At 40.3% G+C, this 22,906-nt stretch overlaps 1 protein-coding gene across 1 annotated transcript in view; it reads left to right on the plus strand.

The window, feature by feature from the left end:
• Nucleotides 1-11,439: 11,439 nt before the first annotated feature.
• LOC131229655 (uncharacterized) overlaps nucleotides 11,440-22,906 on the plus strand; it is a 53,279-nt gene continuing 41,812 nt past the window's right edge. Inside the window, exon 1 of the mRNA XM_058225643.1 lies at nucleotides 11,440-11,997. Coding sequence (XP_058081626.1) covers nucleotides 11,524-11,997 — 474 coding nt within the window. The 5' untranslated portion in view covers nucleotides 11,440-11,523. The remainder of the gene's footprint in view (nucleotides 11,998-22,906) is intronic.

Below are 22,906 nucleotides of genomic sequence, written 5' to 3' on the forward strand. Positions count from 1 at the left end.
TTCCATTGCTTTATTATTCCATAATTCTGGTGTTTTTGGGAGGTTAGATCCTAAGGTTTTGTACAACGGCCCCCAACAAAGTGGTATTAGAGTGTTCAAGTTGGTTGAACGGAGTGGGATTGGTTTTGAATTATGGAAGGTGGCTCATCAAGGATGATCAATCTCAATGGTTCTAATTGGACCATATGGAAGGCTAAGATGGAGGACTTGCTTTATTGCAAGGACTTGTATGCTCCAATCTTAGGCATATCAGTAAAAACAAAGGATATGACAGATGATGATTGGAAGAAATTGGACCGGAAGGCGGTGGAGTTTATTAGACAATGGTTGGACGATTCTGTATTCCACCATGTGTCTACAGAGACCTCAGCTGCTGGCTAATGGCTGAAATTACAAGGGTTGTCTGAGAGGAAGACAGCCGACAATAAGATTTTTCTGATAAGACAACTTATGAATCTCAAGTTCAAAGATGGTGGTTCTGTGGCTAAGCACATGAATAAGGTCAGCAATATATTGAACCAGCTCTCCGCTATGAAGATGGTCCTGGACAAAGAATTACAGGCTTTACTATTGCTTAGCTCATTGCCTAATAGTTGGGAGACATTGGTTGTGTCTTTAAGTAACTCCGCGCCAGACGAAAAGGTATCCATGGAACAAATAACTAGTTGTCTCTTCAATGAGGAGACAATGAGGAAATCTCAAGGGTCTACTCAGCAAGAGACCCTTGTAATACAAGATCGAGGGAAAGGAAAGGATAGAAAGGGCAGAAAAGCCTGAGATAAATCAAGAGGCAAGTCGAGTACCATGAAGGATATTGAATGCTAAAATTATGGCAAGAAGGGTCACTACAAGCATGAATGTTATAAGAAGAAGAATGACAAGAAAGGAAAAGAAAAGGAGAAGGAAGATGAATCAGATTCCATTGCGATCGCTTCAGATGGCGACGATATAATTATTCTTTCAAAAGATCATGATGTTTGTCTCACGGCTACGAGTTAGGACACCGACTGGGTGATAGACTCGGGAGCCTCGTTTCATGCGACTCCACGTAGAGATTTCTTCACAAGCTACAGGTCAGGTGACTTTAGGACCGTGAAGATGAGAAATTCTGACATATCGAAGATCGTAGGGGTCGGTGATATTTGTGTAAAGACCAATGTGGGTTGCACATTGGTTCTTAGGGATGTGAGGTACATTCCAGACCTTCACCTTAACTTAATGTCGACGGGAAGGTTGGATGATGATGGCTATGAAAGCCGTTTTGTTGGTGGGCGCTGGAAGCTCATCAAGGGTTCATTAATCGCAGCCAGAGGAAAGAAGTATTGCACCCTTTACAAGGCAAGTGTCAATGTATGCAAGGGTGGGTTGAATGCAGCGGAATAGTCAGCTATTGACATGTGGCACAAGCGTCTAGGCCACATGAGTGAAAAAAGGGCTTCAGCTACTAGCAAAGAAGTGACTCATTCTAGACGTGACAGGTATACCTCTCAAAACCTATATTGATTGTTTATCAGGGAAACAATATAGAGTTTCATTTGTTAAATCTGTTTCTCATGTTAATAAAGTGCATGCATTAGATTTGGTTTATTCTGATGTTTGTGGTCCTATGAGGACAAAAACCTTAGGTGGGGCATTGCATTTTGTCACTTTTATAGATGATGCATCTAGGAGGGTTTAGGTTTATACTTTAAAATCCAAGAATGAGGTCTTTGGTGTGTTTAAATTGTTTCATGCTATGGTCGAGAGAGAGACAGGTAGATCATTGAAGTGCATCCGCACTGACAATGGTGGTGAATACATCGATGACTTTCATGAGTATTGTAAGTCCCTGGGTATACGGCATAAACAAACGATTCCCAAGACCCCATAGCATAATGGTGTTGCTGAGTGAATGAATCGCACCATTGTAAAAAGAATCAAATATATGTTATCCCATGCGAAGTTGCCCAAGACATTCTTGGGAAAAGCAATGCACACGGTAGTGTATTTGATAAACAGGTCTCCATCAGCCCCGTTAAACGGAGAAGTACCCGAGAAGGTGTGAACTGGACAGGATCCATCGTATAGTCATCTCAGGGTGTTTGGATGCAGGACATTCATTCACATATCAAAGGACGAAAGGTCGAAGCTTGATATGAAAATCAGGCAATGTGTGTTCTTAGGGTACGGTGATGAAAAGTTCGGCTACAGATTGTGGGATTCGACTGAGAAGAAGCTCGTCAGGAGTAGAGATGTGGTTTTCTTTGAAGATCAATGCGTTAAAGACATTTGTAAGCCAGAAAAGATGCAACCTAGTTCAGGAGAGCTAGAGGACATGGATCCGGTTATTCCTCACGTGGTGCCTAATGATGAGAGAGTACAACAACGTACAGAGGACGAGGGAGTTCCTATAGAAGATGGACCGGGAGAGCAGCCCCCACTTGATCCACCTGTTGAGCTACAGGTGAGGAGGTCATCTAAGGACAGACAGCCGTCCAAGAGGTACTCGCCGCATGAGTACATTATACTCACTGATGGGGGAGAGGCAGAAAATTTTTCTGAGGCCCTAGCCAATGAGCATAAGGGGGAGTAGTTGAAAGCTATGCGAGAGGAGATTAGATCCTTCAATAAGAACTACACCTATGATATGGTGAAATGGATACTACGGTATCTAAGAGGCTCATCCAGGTTGAGCTTATGCTATGGTGATGGAAAACCTGTGACAGCGTAATACAAATGTAAATATGGTAGGTAACATAGACTTCAGGAAGTCTACATCGGGGTTCATGTTCACATTTGCAGGGAGAGCGATCTCTTGGCAGAGCAAGATACAGAAGGTCGTAGTGTTGTCGACGACAGAGGCTGAGTACATTGCAGTCACAGAGGCATATAAAGAGATGCTTTAGATGAACAGGTTCCTACAGGAACTTAGCCTGAAGCAGGAGCAGCACGTGGTCTATTGCGATAGTCAAAGTGCTATGCACTTAAGCAATAATCCAGATCAGTATTCCAAGTTGAAGCACATAGAGATTCGGTACCACTGAATCAGGGATACTTTGGAACAGAAGATGTTAAAGCTTGAGAAAGTCCACACAGACGATATGGGTCAGACATGATGACCAAGACATTGCTTAAGGGCAAGTTTGAGGTTTGTAAAAATCAGGCTGGCTTGAAGAATGTGAATTCCTCCTGAGTCAAAAGGGGAGAGATTTGATGGAGATTTTCTCCTCATGGCTCGACCGGTCGAGTGCCTCGCACGACCGATCGAGGGTGGTGCTCGACCAGTCAAGTGGCGCTGGACTCAAAGTCAAGCGACCAATTGTGTTTATTCATTCACGCTGCTCGACCGTTCAGGGGTCCGCTTGATCGGTCGAGGACCCTACTCGACCAATCGAGGTTACGCAGATTCATATCCGGATTTTGTGCGGACTGTGTAAATTTGAGGCGATTTTCATAGAGGTGCAGAAAGGAGTTGCCTAAACTATAAATAGGGGTTCCTAGGGCTTTTCTAGTGAATGCAAGAGAGTTTCCTAAAGCTTTGGAAATGTTTGCTAAAGGGTTTAGGGCTATCAAAGGTGAGAGAAGAGAGAGAGAGAGAGAGAGAGAGGAAAGAGAGAGAGAGAGGAAGCTTGTGGAAGGGAGATTCTGCTCGTAGAGGTGATTTACTTTACAGTCGACATCTCAGTGCTTCTACGTCCTCGTGATCAGTGAGATCTCTCCATTTTTCTTTACTCTCTTATTATTCATCCACTCCTGCATGGGTGAAGAAGGTTTGATCCAAGCGATGTGTGCTTGTGATCGGTTGTAACGTTCTACTTCATAGTGGATTGTTGCTCTGGACTAAGTCCCGTGGTTTTTACCTCTTTGAGGGTTTTTCACGTAAAAATCTCTTGTGTCGTGTAGCTTGTGCTTTGATTTATTTCATTGCTTTATTATCCCATAATTCTAGTGTTTTGGGAGGTTAAATCCTAAGGTTTTGTGCAATGGCCCCCAACACTAGTTTCTCTCTTTTGGTAACATCCTTCCTCACTCCCTTTACTTACTTCCTTAACTGCTGCATAATTTTTATTTTGCTGCAGGAATTGGGTTTTGGTCTGAATTAGGGTTTTATTTTGTTCATGCTGAAGTGGACATGAGAATACTCTAATAAACTTCTAAGAGACGAGATATTGGTTGAAGGGTTGTTAAATTACTATGTTAGTAAATGTCATGTGTCTTGTAAATTAGCTAGAACTATGATTGAGAGCCGACCGGGTTATGATAAAAACAAAGTATATGATGTACTACTGGTCAAGAAGACAATGCGTGATTATTAAATAGGTGAGAACACTTATTAACAACTATCAAGTACACCCACACATGACACATATGATCTTGATTGGAGGAACCATCATAATTTAAACTCGAGAGGTGAACTAATCACAGATTCTAACAACATTCCTATTTGTTTTTATTAGTAACAAGGCTAAGCCAAGCTCAATTATAGGTTTTGCCATGCCTTAGAAAATCAAAACTTTGAATAGGCTTGACCCCAAGGGGTTTAAAATCTAAGTGAAAAGCCAACCTAACCTGGGTCCTTAACAACCTCTCTTGAGAACCCTAGTTCTTGTAGTGGGTATATATTTATAGATATTTGAAGGCTTATCACTGGGAATCCATGGGGACCAGCACACACCAAGCGCGCCTTAATGTGCTGTGCTCGGGAACTATGATAATTATCATGGAATTTTTAAAAATTTTACAATATTTTCATGAGTGATCGATCAAGGTTTTTTCTTTAAAAATAATAATTTAAATGTATATAGCCTTGGTACTATGGGACCCTCAAAACACACACCCCTTTTTTTTAGTTACTTTTCTACACCTCCACATGCAGGATTAAGGGGATATGTTTTTTAGGGACGAAAACACGCCTTATACTCTATAATGCCGTTAAAATTTGTTTAGGACATGAGTGAATTGACAACACAGACTAGTGGGCATCGAGAGCTCACATTGAAACAATAGTGAGGCCCACCGTGATGTTTGTGAGAACTCCACCCCTTCCAATAACTTTTTCAGATTATTTTATGAGGTTGGCCCAAAAATGAGGTAAGTGGGTCACAAACCATAAAAGGTGCAGATTGAACGACCTCCGTTGAAACACCCGAGGTCGATTGTGATGTTTTTGAAAAATCAACCCCATCCATCCATTTTTTTCAATTTATGTTAGGGTATGGGACAAAAATTAGGCAGATCCAAAATTCAAGTGGGCCACATGGTAAGGGAATTGAATGCTAATTGTTGAACTATGGGGAGATTTTAGGGCACATGAACCAAAATCTCCACTCGACAGGGTATTTTGCTTAGATGGTTCATACTGTGCGACTTTGGTAAATATGCTAGATTTCCATTGTTGTACATTAGATTTAATGATCTTGGGCTTGTTCAAAAGGTAATTTGAAAAGCTTTTCAATAAGTCATAAACTGCCTTGATTAGTAACCATTTAGTCAATCATCTTCTAACTTAAAGTGCACCTTCTGTAGCATCAACCATCAGACAAAGTTCTTTTGAGGTAGACTCTTTCATAGGTGAAAGTAAGAAAAAAAATGTCAAAGACAATAGTAAAAAAGGCATGAAAAATTGTCGGATAGTAGTAAAAAAACATGAAAAATTGATGGAGAACACAAAAGATAAATACTAAAACTTAAAACATGTGAAATGACAATCGACCTCCAAATGATTTAAAAAATAAATAATAATAAAAAGTCCTTGATGGTATGGACATTTTCATCCTGAAAAATATGGTCCTCCATGCCACAAGCCATACAAAAGTAAGTTTTAATAAAGGAGGGGTATTTCGGGGTTTCATGATACCTTGTGTGTAGCAGGGATAAAAACTTTTGATCAAATGTTATTTTGGTGAGATTTTCACAATATGCATTTAGAATTGGAATTTTTGTTAAGATATACTCTAGGTTTTATGGAATATGCTTACATAGCATCGCTTTTTAAAACACTACTTTTCTACACGTCCATGCAGTGACTTCATTTTTCTTAAATGACACTTCCCTTAAGCACCTTTTTCAAATTTGTGTGCAATGCTACCTTCTCTTGTCATTAGTTTATAACAAACTATTTTACCTATACACCTTTATTCATTTATTTTATTTTTATTTTATTATCTTTTTTCAATTTTTTATACATTTCAAAAAAGGTGATAGATTAGTTGTAGCTCCGACCTCACCCAAGACGGTTCAACCGTTACTGAGGGGCCCACTTTGATGCATGTATTTTATATCTACGCGTCTATTTGCTTTTCCATATCATTTTAAGGCATGAGCTAAAAAAAGAAATAGATCCTTGTCTCAGGTGTACCATGCCATAGGAAATAATGGTGATTGACCATTAACAACTTATAATGGGCTATGAAAGTTCTGAATGAAGTCGATATTTGTTTTTCTCCCTTCATTCAAGTGTATTTGACCTTATAAATAGTTTGTATGGAAAATAAACATTATGTGTGCCATAAGAAGTTTTTAATGGTGGGATGTTCAATCACCATTGTGTCCTATAGTATGGTCCACATAAGATTTGGATTTGCTTCATTTTTAAGCATGTAACCTAAAATAATTTGGCAAAACAGATGAACGGCATAGATATAAAACAAATACATCAAAGTGGACTCTATGATAAGAGACACATCACCTTAGGTGAAGTTGGGGCCGCATCTAGTCCACTCCCCTAGGAAAAATGAGTTATTCTTCTTCTTTCTTCAAAAAATTCTACATAAATGAGTCTTTTAATAAGAAAAAGATAGAATGAAAGAAAATAGATAGTAAAAAAGAGAAAATTATGATCATTTTTGTGGGTCGCTCAATGCTGGAAATGAGAGCGAATACAACTTGACGACATCATAAATTTCAAGTCCACTTTTAAATAGTTAAATGGTGTATAAATGAGATAATTCCAAATTCATCTAAAAAGTTTATTGAATTATCTTTCTAACAAGCATGAGATCACCCCGATCCACCCTGTAATGATGGTGTTATGACTATTTCGGGGGATCGTGCGCAACTGAAATTAAGAGCAAAAATGATGAATTTTTACTCACATTTAAATACCCAAATGATGTCCAAATGAGATGATTCGAGATCTTTTTGAATGATAATTCTATTAACTTCCAAATGACTTTTGAATAATCTCATTTGGACACCATTTGACTATTTTAAAGTTGGCCTAAAGTTAACATTTTCGCTCTCATTTTCAGTTGCACACAATTCCACAAAACTGGTCATAACTCTCTCGTTATAGGTCAGACAATGTGATCTTATGCTCGTTAGAAAGATAATTCGATAAACTTTTAGCTAGATTTAAAATCATCTTATTTAGACACCATTTGACTGTTCGAAAGTGGGCATAAAGTTTATGTTGTCATAAGGTCGTGTTTGCTCTCGTTTCCAACATCGAGTAACCCATAGAAAAGGTCATAACTCTCTCATTTTTTGCTATCTCTATTTTTTTTATATATATCATTTTATCTATTTCTTGGTAAAAGACCTGTATATGCAAGATTTTTTTTTTTTTTTAAATAAAGAATAGGAAAAACCCATTTTCTAAGGGGAGTGGATTAGATGTGAGCCCAACTTCACCTAAGGCAATGCACCTCTTATCATGGGGCCCTTTTCCATATAGTTGTTTAATATTCACATCATCCATCCATTTTGAAAGATCATTTTAGGCCACGTGCTTAAAAATAAAGCACATCTAAATCTTATGTGGGGCATACCATTGGAAACAAGGTGATTGAACATCCCACAGATAAAAACTTCTCATGGCACATCATAATGTTTCCTTAATGTTTATATATCATCCAACCTGTTTATATAGCAATGTAAACTTGGATGAGGGTAAAAAACAAAGATCAACTTCATCCAAAACTTTTGTAGCCTATTATAAGTTGTTAATGGTCAATCTCCATCGTTTACTATGGCATGGCTCACCTGAAACTTGGATTTGCTTCTTCTTTTTTTTTTTGGGGAGTTTATGTCCTAAAATGATATGAAAAAATGGATGAACAACATGAATATAGAATCCATGCATCAAAGTAGACCCCACAATAAGAGTCAGATCGTCTTTGGTGAGGTTGGGGCGCACTTAATATGTTCCCTTTCTTAGATATATAAAAAATTTAAAACATTAATAAAAAAAAAAAAAAGGTGTATAGATAGAAGAGTTTGTCAGGAACCAACGATGAGAGAAAATACCACTGTACATAGATTTTAAAAGGTAATTAAGGATAATTTTATCTTTAAAAAATGAAGTCAATGCAAGGACAACATGTAGAATAATAATGTTTTGAAAGATAATGCTATTTAAGCGTTCCGTGACACTGGAGCTATATATTAGCAAAAGACCTTTTAGAATTTTAGTAACTTATTTTATAAATTATTATTTTCAGCAAGATGTCAACAGAAATTCCCTAGCCGAGAAATGGTCACTACCTGCGCACAAGAGGGGATAATGCAACTTGACACTCAATTATGATCCAGGCATTTATTCATGATGGGAGCTCCCTGCCAATGCAAAAGAATCAGGCCATAGGCTCATCTGGTTGGCCACAACGACATAAGAAAATGGACGGTTAGTGGACCTGATATTGGGCCAGGGTAATGAGGTCTCACTCACTTGGAAGTGGATTGGCTAGTGTACCACACGCCACCAACCTGGCTGGTGTGCACGTGTCGTGCGAAGACGAGCGCTTATGCTCCTCGAGTTCCAAGCTGTACGAGTAGTTCAATGGAGATCAAAGTTATATAGGCCTGATAATGATGTATATATTATATCTAAACCGTTCATCCATTTTTAAAGATCATTTTAGAGCACTATATAAAAAATTAATGATATTCAAAGCTCAAGAGGACCACACCATAAATAGCATTGGTAGAATGATTCTCACCGTTCAAACATTCTTAGGGCTCACCAAAACATTTATTTTCCATCCAATCTATTCATAAGGTCAAAAGGACCTGTATGAAGAGGAAAAACAAGTATTATATTGATCCAAAACTTCAGTGACCTCCGAAAGGCTTTCAATGATTGACGTTCAACCCCTCGTTGCCTTTTTCACTGTGGTCCACTTGATATTTGGATCTATCTTATTTTTCGGCTTAAGTATTAAAATGATCACTAAAATGGATGGACGGTTTGGATATACAACATACATCATGGTGGGACCCACAAAACTTGGTGACATAAACACACTAGCCAGTTCGGTGGTGTGTGGTACACCTAGGGGTGTAGATGAACGAGCTAGCTCGGTTAGCTCGCTCGACTCGACTCGAAAAAGCTCGATTCAACTCAGTTCGAAGCTGAGTTCGAGCCGAGTCAAGTTGATTTTTTGAGCTCGAGAGCAGGCCCCAGCTCGACTCGACTCGGATTGAATCCAGCTCGAATCGAACTCGGATCGAACCAGTTCGGTGACTCAATTACTTTGCTATTGATGTTGCTCACCAACTGTTTGATAAAATGATTGAATGAAATGTGGCTAGTGGCAAGGAAGGTTTGGCTGGTGGCAAAGAAGGTTTGACTGGTGGCAAGCAAGGTATGTACATTGAATAAATCTTGATACAGTCCGTAGAAGGATGATGACCACCTCTGGCGAAGTTGTGAAGTACAAGAGCTCCCTGGATGCATTCTCATAGATCCTTAAAATGAGGGGGCTAAGTCCCTCTTCAAGGGTGCTGGTGCAAACATCTTGCGTGCGGTCGCAGGTGCTGGTGTGCTTGCTGGTTATGACAAGTTGAGTTGATCGTCTTAGGGAAGAAGTACGGATCTCGCGGCGGCGGCTAATTTTGCAGGAGTGATGATGATGAACAAGGATAGGTGGTAATCGCCTGTTCCCTTCCCTATTTTTAGAGTAATAATTCAAGCAGTGGATTTTTTTTCTGCCAAACTGAAATCCTTTTCATCAGTTTTGGTTTTCCTGATTCTTAAGGGCGAAAAAATAGCATAGCTACTCGGAATCTTGTAACATTTGCCTGCAGTGGAATTTTGAAGTTGTAGTTGAGGTGTTTGTGGAAATGCCTCAATGATGAACTCGACTCGATCTTGGCTCGAACTCGGCCCGAGTTGGCCTGAGCTGCTGATCGAACTGAGCCGAGCTGGCCAATCAGGCTCGAAGACCGAGCTAAGGTCAGCCAATGTAGCCGAGTCGAGCTGGCCAGTCTGCCTCAATGATGAACTCGACTCGATCTTGGCTCGAACTCGGCCCAAGTTAGCCTGAGCTGTTGACCGAATCGAGCCGAGCTGGCCAGTTAGGCTGGAAGACCGAGTTGAGCCGAGTTTGAGCTGAGGTCAGCTAGGGTAGCCGAGTCGAGCTAAGGCTAGCTCGACTCCGTTTGGCTCGATGTACACCCCTAGGTACACCAACTAATCCGCTTCCCACTTAAGGCTTGTTTGGATTCGCGTATAAGAGAGCGGTGTATTGTATTATAAGTGAATATTCCTGAATATTCCAAATAAACAGCGTTTGGATTGGAGCGTATAACGGACGGTATCCCATGCGCGCGATTTCAGTCCGTTTCCAAAAATTCAAAAACGCGGTATTGTTTTGTCAGAGTTCAGGCATGCCATCATTACAGCCGAATGACTGCACTGCTTGAATTCTCAATCTCGAGAATTCGCGACTGATGACTGTTAGAGTTAGGGCCCCACCATGATGTATGTGTTTCATCCATTCCGTTCATCCATGTTTACATATCATTTTATTGCTTGATCCCAAAAATGAGAGGGACATAAATATCAGGTCGATCACACCACATGAAAACAATAGTGATTGGATATCAACCATTAAAATCCTCCTATGGCCCACTATACTGTTTATTTGACATTAAATCTATTGATTAGGTCATATAGACCTAGATGAAGAGAAAAAACAATATGAGCTTGATCCAAAACATAATGGCCCCCAAAATGTTTTTAATGGTCGACGCTCATTGAACACTGTTTCATGTAATGTGGTCCACTTGAGATTTGGATATATCTCATTTTTGGATTCAAACCGTAAAATGATGTGTAAAAACATATGGATGGCATGGATGAAATACATATATCATGGTGGGGCCCACATAGCAACGACCACCAGCCATTGGCCGGTGTCAGGGGGTGTAGCCAATCCGTACAGTTGTACAGTATGCATACATAATACCTCCTATGCAAACGTTGATTTGTATAAGATATTTTATACTATTCTCCATGATACCTCCAATCCAAACATTGATTTGTATACGAATGATTTATATGTATTCTGAAAACCGTCCATTGTATACATGAACAGTACCCGAATACAGTACGGTACAATGCAATACACGAATCCAAACAGGCCCTTCGTGGAGGACTCGGATACACGATACAGACTCGTGTGGAAATGTCCGCACGGGTGTCAGCTGCCATTTTGCCTATTCACGCGAATCTTCGGGACATTTTCTTTTCCTTACCTAGCCCATCCCGCTCCCTGTTTTAGCTCTCGCGCTGTCTCGTTCGATCTCGCTGAATGTTTTTCCATGGATTTCAGCAGATGGTCTGAAATCCATCCGAAGCAGCATCTTCCTACCATCCCCCAGCATCACACTGAATCGTACGCCCATCTCTACGATGCGCCGCAGCAATCCTACGCTCCCCACAACCCCCACCACCCTCCAAACCCTAACCCTGGCCTTCTCAACGCTCCAGACATTCAACACCTCATTTCCAAATACGAGAACCCTACGCCACCCACACAATTCAAACCGAATGCGCCTGACGTCGGCCTGCGACCGCCCGGCATTGATCCCTACACGCTGAATTCCTATGCCCCCCACGCCGGTTTCGAAGGGCAGGGGTTGGTGGTGCCGCCTCCTTACGCGCACCACCCTCAGCCACTGATGCCGGTGGGGCCCGCGGCAGCCTCATATTACCAGGACCCGAGTGTGCAGCAGAACTGGGCAGCCAAGGAGGCGATTAGGCAGTTCGGGGCCAATCCTCTTGGTTATGCTGCTGTAAGCAATCTCGTTTCCTGCGGCCTAAATCCATCTTTTTTTTTCACTGATAATGAATGGAATTTCTTTATTTTTCAGTTTTATTTTTTATTCTTCTCATTTTATTTGGTTGGATGGAACGGGTTATTGTTGAAATTGGTTGTTGTAATCTGGACTTTGAGGTTATCTGCATTGCATTTTGCAGCAGAAATGTTTTTTTTTTTTTCAGGACAAGTTTTCTTGGAAATAGCGTCGTCTAATGTGAACCTGCACAGATGTTTTTGTTTCTTTGCTGATTTAGCAGACTTCCAAATGCAGTCTCAGTTATGGAAGCACTGATTTTTTTTTTTTTTTTATAAATAATTTGTTATATGTGTTTTGGTGGACTTCCAAATTCCTGCAATTCTCTGCTTTTTGGTTCTATAGTTCCTTTGAGGACCGGCCTACTGTCAATGCAATTGGGTTATTGAATCAATTAGAATTTGATGCTTGAGTTGCTTGAATAGATGAGGTGAACACATGCCTGAGTTTTTTGTTTTTGAAAGATAACACATGCCTGAGTTGCTAGAATAGATGAGGTAAACACACCATACAAGAATATTAGGGGGTGTTTGGTTTGGTGGAAAATGATGGAAAACTGTGGAAATGAAATTGGTCTCCACAGATGTGACATTTTTCCCTGTTTGTGAAAAAAAAAAGAAACCTGTTAAATCTATATTTCCATGCTTATGAGAGACAATTCTTGCTTAATGACCGTTGACCTTTTAACATTTCTATAAAAATCATGTGTGCTAAAACAAATAGGTTAATGTGGATTCCTTTTCATACATTTGCCTTAACTATAATGTGACGTTTGATTTCCATATCCACATTTTAGTTTCCACCAATCCAAATAGGCCCTTAGAATAGAGAGGGTTAAAAAACTTACTAGAATTGACATTTGCTGAAATGTTGTGCCTTCTATGCCCTAAAACTATCTTTTTTTTTTTCCTATAAACCCTATGCACACACCTAGATTTCTTATGTACTTTTTGACTAAGATTCCAACTCTTAGACCGAATCAATCTAGTCTCTCAAAAATAGGATGCTAAGTAGCAAAATTGTACATATGAAGACAACCAAATTTTAAGAGCCTGAAAATATCATGTCTATATCTGGAAAAATGGCCCCCAAAATAATAAGAAAATCAGCAAAAAATAATGATTGTAATCTTCCATTAGTGGTTCTGGACTAGAAGTTCAACCTCAAAAGTATACAACAAATAGTTGAAAAATTTGGCATAGGGCGAGCCTTATGTGGGTCCTAGGCCTACTTCATTCCTCGCAAGTTGAAGAGAACTTGAAACTAGTGGGTTGGATTGTTCATACAAGTAGTAGAGGTCTATGTCCAACTTTTTCAATTCTTTGCTCATAAGTACTGCCTTTATTGACCTCACATGGTATTAGTAATCTTCATGCACAACACTTGTTCTATTGCATCCTTCTTCGGGAGCTATTTGTCCATATCAATAATAACTCCTTCCTGCTTGCCAAATACCTTGCGATTGTACTCAATGTCTCAAATACATTTTCCATGTCGAAGGACTTTATCATAGCTGTTGTTATACAACTTCCTCTTGACTCGGCATAACTTCATATTTTTAGATTCGAGACTTATTATTGATTCTCGTTAGAGACCTTTCTTTCGGCATAGATAAGATGATAACCATGTCATCTTCTTTATAAATCTTCTCTTCACGGTGTTTATCTGCAGCTTATTGGTACTTGAATTAATCTCCTCAATTTTCTTTATTTGAGCTTGAGTCACGGATGTATGCATCACATGCATTAGCATTTTTGCTTGCTCGATCTTGTACATATAATGATACCAAGTCAAGTACATGATTTGGACTTGTCTTGTTGGCAATCTTAAATAGGGATTTTCCATGTCACAATTTACTGACTTCATAGAATTGGAGTTGGGTTGATGAAGTGGAGATGTGCATATAGAGTTTTTATGTGATTGGCACATACCAATCAAGTTGAAGGGGAGAGTTTATAGGACAACTATAAGACCAACCATGCTTTACGGGACAATGTTAGGCAGTCAAGGAACAACATTTTTATAGGTGTGGGCTGTGCGGCTGATATGAGGATGTTGAGATGGATGAATGGAAACATGAGGAGGGATATAATAAAAAATGAACATACTTGAGGGAACTTGGGAGTAGCACTTGTCAAGGAATGACATGTTTCTAGGATGTGTAGCTGAAATGAAGACGTTGAGATGGATGAGTGGCAAGATGAGGGGAGAGAGAGTAAAAAATGAATGTAATCGAGGGAACTAAGGAGTAGCATTAGTAGGTTGTAAGATGAGGGAAGCTAGACTTAGATGGTTTGATGATGTGCAATGGAGACCAAAAACTATATCAGTCAAGAGTGAGTTGGTTCAAGTTGAAGGCTTTAAAAAGGCAAGGTAAAGGCCCAAAAAGATGTGGGTGGAGGTAGTAAGAATGACTTAGATTTTAACTCAGCTTGGGACTCAGTTCGGGACTTGATTCATTATCGAATCGAATCAAGCTTGCGAGTACCAATTCCCAAGTTGATTAGGTGAGTCATAAATAACGATAATAATAATAATTATTATAGTTCCTTTAAAAAAAAGATTTTGGGCCAGGTTCTTTCATTGTTGAGAGGTTTTTCCTCCTTCCTCGCATCCATAATGAGATCCATTATCTTCAAAAGTTGGAACCTCCACGGTGAGATACATCATTTTCAAAATGTTGAGACCCATGATCTTCAAAAATTGGAACCGCCACCACCACCATTACCTTCTTCATGTATGAGCTTTTGGGCGTCTCTTCTAGAACATTTGGGCACCCAACATTCATGGCAAGATCCGTCAAGGCGGTAATTTTTGGGTGCCCAATCACCATAACCACAACAACCACCATCATCTTCTTCTATAGATATGGATTTTTAGCCATCCAACATCCATTGTGAGATTTATCTAAAAGTTTTTTTTTTTTTTTTTATTTAAATTTTTTATTTAATACCGTTCATCATTATCATCATTCTTCTTCTTCTTGAAAATTATGAAAATGCCATTCTTCTTCGTCTCTTCTTGAAAATTACTAAAATGCCATTTCTCTGGCTCTGCCAACTCGTGCGAGTCAACAAACTCAAGTTGAGCCCAAAAAAGGGCCATGCTATAGATAAAGAAGTTTCTACCTAGTTTTCATAATCCATTGACCATGCCCATGACTCAGATGGTTTGACTCAACCCTGTTTCAGGTTGACCGGCCCGTTTTGTAAACTATGGTTTTTAGAGGATATGGTCCTTAATGGACTGGAATGGCGAAACAAGATTCATGTAGCCAACCCCTGTTAGTTGGGGTAAGGCTTAGATGATGATGATACAATTTACCGAGTTGTAAGTAAACTTGGCTTGGGGTAATGTCAAGTCCCATTGAGAGACATTGTTGATTGCAATGTTCCTCAAAATGTGACCAAGGCTCATATTGCCTACCTTAGTTTTTCCGTGCATCTGAGAGTTGTGTGTTGGAGAATGAAGCTTAACCCCTAACTCTTCCATAAAGTGCACCAAAAGTGCTCTACAAACTTTGAATCATGGTCCTAAGTTATATTCTTTAGCATCTCGCGAAGTTTTTTTTCTTGCAGTTTTCATGAAGCAGATGTCATTGGTACATGTGGCGCCCTTTATCCTCTTGCACAAATGAAGTTGGACATTTTTGATAAATGGTCCACTACAATGAAGATTGAATATACTCCTCTTTGAGTCTTAGGAAGATCCAAAATGAAGTCAATGGAAATATCCCCCTATGATGTAGTTGGGACGAGAAGAGGTCTGCTAGTGTTTTGTACTTAAAAAATGGTATTAGTGATCCCCTGCAACAATGAACCACACGACGTTATGACACATATGAGACGAGTTGTATTTCCCATCAGAATATCCAATCTCTATCTCTTCCAAAGTGTTCACCGAGTCCTCCATGTAGCTTACATAGAATCTCTTCTCACAACGATCCTTCAAGAATGCACAATTATGAACTCTTAAATTGATATTCATTTTGTGAGATGAATTCACGCTTTTGATCTTGGCCATCCATGTATCTATCAACACATGACTGGAAATAGGGCTTCCTTGTATTGTTCTTTCATCTCCTGAGCCCTACTTATAGCAAGTGCTCCAAACAGGGCTGACCTCCTACTCAAAAAGTGTTTTGATTCTTGACTTCATTATGCTTCATATGCAAAATGAAGTTTATTCCTATAAAAAATCTATCCACCTTTTTTGTTGAGCACCAAAATTTCCATTGGGTGTTCAGATGTCGTAATGCCTCATAATTCTAGTATGTAATAAACTTAGCTAATCAGGCAATGCCTGTCTTAGTGGTTGGATTACCATGTAGAGCTGAAGATCATAAGTGGAGTCATTTTTATGTGCTTTAGTAACTTCTTCTTGAAGAAAGAAGTCCATTTTCTTCCTAGTTTAGCACAACATCACTGCAAATATTGAGGCATAACATGTTGGTTTGTGTCTTGCTTGTTAGATGCATTGGTAGAGATAGTGTAGTGTGTGTGTGAGTGATTTAGGGTTCAATCCCTAACAACGTTACCTTTCAACAAAAAATAAAATAAAATAAAAAATTAAAGTGTAACTTTGGTCCTTCGCCATCATCTTCTTAATGGTACCGAAGCTCTTGTTTACCCCTTGCGTCATTTTGAACTTCCCTACTAAATTGAATTAGTAACTGTGTGATGCAGGATTGAATGATCTAGCCTAATATGATGCCATGAAATTAAAAGACAGAATAACAAGGGCAATGGAACGACAAAACACAGCTAGTAGATGCCTCCAATGTCTTAGCCTAATATGGTTTGTGTCTTGCTTGTTAGATGCGCTGGTAGAGATAGTGTAGTGTGTGTGTCAGTGATCTAGGGTTCAATCCCTAACAACGTTACCTTCCAATAAAAAAATAAAATAAAAAATTGAAGTGTAACTTTGGTCCTTCGCCGCCATCTTCTTAATGGTCCCGAAGCTTTTGTTTACCCCTTGCGTTGTTTTGCACTTCCCTACTAGATTGAATCGGGTAACCGTGTGATGCAGGATTGAATGATCTAGCCTAATATGATGCCATGAAATTAAAAGACAGATTAACAAGGGCAATGGAACAACAAAACATAGCTAATTTATCATAAATTCAAGCCTATGACAATCCTGCAATGCGAATCCCATAAATTACTGATTTACCAGGATCTATGGGAGATAGAACCTCCATCCTAGCATAGGAATTGATCTAATTCTAAAGGGAATCTCTTGGTTTGTTAAAGGGCTTAAGAACTAGGGTTTTGGGATTTTGGAAAAATTAGGGTTTTGTGAAATTAGGAGATTTTGGAAAAATTAGGATTAGGGTTTTAGAGATTTAGGAATTTACAGTTTTGAGGGTTTTGAGAACTAGGTTTGGATGGATTAGGGGTTGTAGAAAGAGGAAGAATGAAGGTTTAAAAGAAGAAGAACGAAGAAAAAAAAGAGACAGAAGGAAGAATAGAGGAACATGGGAGAAGACAATACCTTGTTGAGAAGAGAGAAAAGTAGAAAAGATAACCAGGGAATCGCTCCCCGTGGTTTAGCACCACCAATCCAATCAGAAAAGACCTTTTACAAAAAGGCACACTCAAATAAGATTCTCAACATAGATGCTTAATGAATTAAAAGTCGTTCCCGACTCCATACTCTCAACACAAATATGAGCTATACAAAAAATAATGAAACATGTAAGAAAACTAAACAACTAAATTATTTCGTGGCCCATGGGGGTCCACGATCAAGATGTCCAGTGATGATGATCCAACGATTCGATCACATGTCCACTTGATCCAACGATCTGATGTGTCCATCAAGCTCCTTTATGCCCAGTGTGGAGTCTTCAAAGATGCACAAACATACACGTGGGACTGGCTCAGCGCTCCTCCTCTGGTATGGTGCTTGAATGTCCTCATCAATTCCCCGAGGCTGAGGAGATTTTGCCTTCGGCAAAATAAATCTACGATGACACTCGAGGAGATCCAGGTCTAATTGCCGAAGCTTTGTCTCTGTGATCCACATATTGTCTAACTTTGGCTTGCCCCTCCACTTGACGAGGTATTCCTGGTAACCTCTATGTCACGTGGAAACCCACTCGCTCAACCCAGATATCCTCTATCTTTTCTCTCTTAGTAGGTGTGTATGGCAAAAGAGTTAGATGTTGGGAAGAATAGTTGGGTATAGGCCAAGGGTCATAGAACAGGTCGGTAGGGATATGATCAGAATCAAGATGATGATCTGAATAAAGGCTAGCGGGTGTATATGCTGGACCCTTAAAAGATACAAGATCTTCCATATTGAACATAGATTTAATACCCATGTCAGGTGGAAGATCTACAACATATGAATCGTGTCCCAAATTACTCAGTATCTTATAGGGTTCTACGCTACAGGCTTGTAGTTTCTTAACGGTCCATTGCGGCAACTGTTTAGGCCTTATATGAACCATCACATAGTCACGTACATGAAACTTTCTGAACTTGTGATGAGAGTCGGCACATATCTTGTACGTTTCATTGCTCATGCTAATATGTTTTCTAATTTCAACATGCGAATCATGGATATGACATGTAAATGCATCTGCGGACTTTGACGACCTATGTGAGACTAATGTGGGAATAAAATCTATAGGCTTCCTAGGCTCATTTACTTCCCTTTCCAAATCCGCTTCCTCCGCGAAAGTCATTTGTTCATGAGGTAGGTTTGGTAAAGTAAACCCAGAAACAAGATCTAGGGCATGTTGAATATCCTGCACGGGTGTTAGCTCATTCGTTGTGTCCTCTAGGATAACATCACTAGACTCCTCCAATACCGTACTCACCCCAGGTGGTAATTCTATACTACCCTCCGGTGTAACCTCATTGGTGCTTTTGGGCGGAAGAGGATTCAACTTTATCCATGTGGACATGTACTGTTAAATCAACTTTAGTCTTCCTTTCAAACTCTTTAGCATTTATTATAAGGAGAGACTCAAGATGGAATTTCCTCAGATCTTCGGGATTGCGTTTCTTAACGTCCTCCTTTTCCAGGGTACATTTGGGTGGAAGAGGATTTAACTTTATCCTCTTACCCTCATGCATAAATGAACACGTATTCAAGCGGCCGACTAGTGTTACATCATGATCATACAACTGGGATTTGCCCAAAATAATGTGGCCCACATCCATAGGCAAAACATCACACCACATTGTGTTCGTATAGGAACCAAATTGGATGGGAATGAGACAATGCTAAGAAATTGGAATCGAAGATGTATCAACCCATGAGACTCGATAGGGTTGAGGGTGAGGAACGACTATCAAACCTAAGCGACCCACAGTGCTAACAAAGACCACATTGGTGCAACTACCACTATCAATGACCACTTTGCAATTTTTGTTACCACACTTGGTGTAAATGTGAAAAATTGATTTCCTATGCTAATTATCACTTTCTATAGTCTGGCCTAAGGCACGTCTAACGACTGCAAGTGGCGTGGTCTTAACTCCGCCTTCTTAATCATTAGCACCAATTTCAGGCTCATATTCTTCTTCTTCACAATCGCCCTGATCAGCCACATCTTTATCCAAATCGCCAATGACGAGGGTCTTATTTCGCTCTTTTGTAGGACATTGATATGCGAAATGCCCGTATCTTCAGCAGTTGTAACAATGCACTTGCTCACTTCCCTTTGAACCAATACTAATTAGACCTTTATCCTTGACATCCCTAATGTTGGATTGAGTACCAATAAGGGCTTTGGATTGACCCCCAATACTAGGCTTGGTTCCTTGTGTAGTAGCCTTGACATTGGACTCACGAGGGTTGAATCCCCTCACGACCTGTGGTTTTAAATATTGCTCAAGGTTTCAAAAACTGCTCCAGGGTGTTGACATCGTAAAGGATGAGCTCACGTTGAAGCGTGGATCAGAGGCCCATCTTGAAACGGGAAAGTGTCACTAACGGGTCCTTGTGGACGTTACACGACATCATGTATTCATTGAACTTGGCAATGTAATTTTGTCACGGGCATTGATCCCTGGTGAAGGGATTGCCATTGATCTAGGAGCCTCTAACATAATGAGAGGGGGAGATACTTTCTCCTAAAATCTCTTTCATCTCGGCCTACAATGTGACCGGGCCATCTCCAGACCTTTCCATCTTCCTCTTGACATTTGTCTAGAACAATTTGGCTTGGCCCGCCAATTTCATCTTGGTGAACCTCACTCGACGTGTATTAGACATGTCATACCACTCAAAAATAGTGATCCATGTCTGCTAGCCGATCGAGAAAGGCCTTGGGGTCCAAGCGACCATCATAGCTCGGACCCTCAACTTTCACACTTTTCATCACACGTTCATCAGAGTTATTGTGGTCCTGATACTCTTCACGAGGTGGTTGGGTACGCACTCCACCAGACCACCACGGCCAATACCTCGGCCATGATTTCTCTCACATCCTCCAACTTGAACTCCCGCTTGAGATTAACCATCTTCTCCACTGTTGAGGTTTGCCTGGAAGGAAGTCTCCAACTGGGTTATGTGATTATTGGTTTCATTCCTATGCTGCCAAGTGGTTATCAGTGGTCCTACCTTGGGCCTCAATGGCAGCAAGACGAGCGTTGATGGCAGCGATAGCCTCAGCAAGTTGTGTTCCGAGTTCATTGTGGGGTGTAGACCAAAACCACTCCTAATACGGGTGGGCATAAACCGAGGGTCTAAAGGGAAATTTAGGAAATAAAGACTCTAAATGAATGTAATGAGAATGGGAAGACCGCTAATTCTAGACATGATGATATGAAAATCTAACCTAGATGCGACATGAAAGTCCTGTGCTAGACCTAGGCTCTGATACCAAAATTTGATACAGGATGGAATGATCTAACCTAATAAGATGTCATGAAATTAAAAGACAGATTAACTAGAGCAACGGAACAACAAAATAAAGATAATTTACCATAAATTCAGAAATGTTAGATTCATGACATGTCCAAATTCAAGCCTATGATAGTCCCACAACTCATAAATTACTGATTAACCAGGACCTATGGGAGATAGAACCCCCCATCCTAGCATGGTAATTGATCTAATTCTAAAGGGAATCTCTTGGTTTGTTAAAGGGAGAACCAAGGTTTTGGCACTAGGGGATTTTGGAAAAATTAGGGTTTTTCAAAATTAAGGGATTTTGGGAAAATTAGGATTAGGGTTTTAAGGATTTAGGGTTGGAGTTTTAGGGCGTGTTTGGGCAGTGGGATTAGAAGGGATTAGGTGGGATGGGATTCATATGGTCCTGTGCCAATTCCACTCCATGTTTGGGAAGAATGGAAAAGCTTGGAATTAGATTAGATGGAATTGCACTGGGTCCTGTGCCAATTTCACTCAATGTTAGCAAGTTGTGTAGGTCCCACCATGATGTGTGGGCTATATCCACACCGTCCACCCATTTATTGAGCTAATTTTAGAGCATGGGCCAAAAAATCAGGTAAATCTAAAGCTCAAGTGGACCCCACCATAGAAAGCAACGGGTTTGAATACTTACCGTTGAAAACTTCTTTGGGGCCACAAAAGTTTTGGATCTACCTCATTTTTAAGCCCATGCCATAAAATGAGGTTACAGAACAAATGAACAGTCTAGATATAACACGTGTTATTCTCAGTAATTTCAAATGGTGGGTATATCCATTCAATGTGCCACCATGTTACCAGCAAAGCATGGCATTAATCTTATCCCATTGCAACAAGGGACAATCCCTGCCATGGGTAATAATTATGTTTTTTTGAATCCCATCCCACCCAATCCCTTCTAATCCCACCGCCCAAACACGCCCTTAGGGATTTAGGGTTTTGAGAACTATGGTTTTGAGAATTAGGTTTGGATGGATTAGGGGTTGTAGAAAGAAGAAGAATGGAGGTTTAAAAGAAGAAGACAAAAGAATAAGAAGAAGAAAAAAGAAGATGAAGAAGGAATAACAGAAGAAGATAAAAGATACTCAGTTGAGAAGAGAGAAAACTATAAAAGATAAATAGGGAATCGTTTCTGATGGGGACATCTCGCGCACATGCACATCCCTCCCCCCTCCCCACACGCACGTACGCAAGGAGCACCCCACCGTCGATCTAGATCGATGACGACGTCCAGGGAGGGCCCCCTAGTTAGAAGACTGAGTTTTGGTTCGTTGGAGTGGGCCTAATAGTCAAATAAAGCCCATCATGGGTTCTCATGATCGTGGCTCACTAGTTTGATTAGTCTCATATTTTAGGTTTTGCTTAATAAAACTTGCTGTTTTTTCCTGCTCCTTTCCGAGTTATGAAAACCTAATTAGGTGCGAAGCCCTCCCTTCTTTGAAGGGCTAACTACCGTGGTGCGAAGCCACATCTATCTCGATTCACTCCCATCTTCTACCATCCACCCTTCTCATCTCGCACAATTATCTGTGCTACAAATCTGTCCTTTATTGCAACAACTTTCCTCTCTTCAGCAGAATTCTAGAATCCGACCCTGCAGGAGGGCTGAAACTTCGGTGGAGTACCACGCACAGATCGCTTATCCGATCGACACGAAACTTGGGAGTTTTGAAGCCCTTCCCTGGCCGACCAGAGCCAAGGAGGCGCTTTCTGCGTTCGGCGCCCCCCTCGCACGTGCGGCCCGACCCTTGCGCACATGCGACAGGCCTGGCCCGCTGTCTGCGCGCGGGGACTAACGCTAGGTTTAGATTTCCGCATATTTTACTCCTCTCATACCTATTCTCCCTAACCTTAACCCTAACCCTAAATTGCATTACGTTCAATTGATTTGCCCATTTTCTTACCCTAGGGTTCTCTGAATTGGAATTGATGAATCCTTTGGATTGGGGACTGATTGCTG

Source organism: Magnolia sinica, chromosome 16 (assembly GCF_029962835.1).
Source record: "Magnolia sinica isolate HGM2019 chromosome 16, MsV1, whole genome shotgun sequence".
In the NCBI taxonomy this organism is placed as follows: Eukaryota; Viridiplantae; Streptophyta; class Magnoliopsida; order Magnoliales; family Magnoliaceae; genus Magnolia; species Magnolia sinica.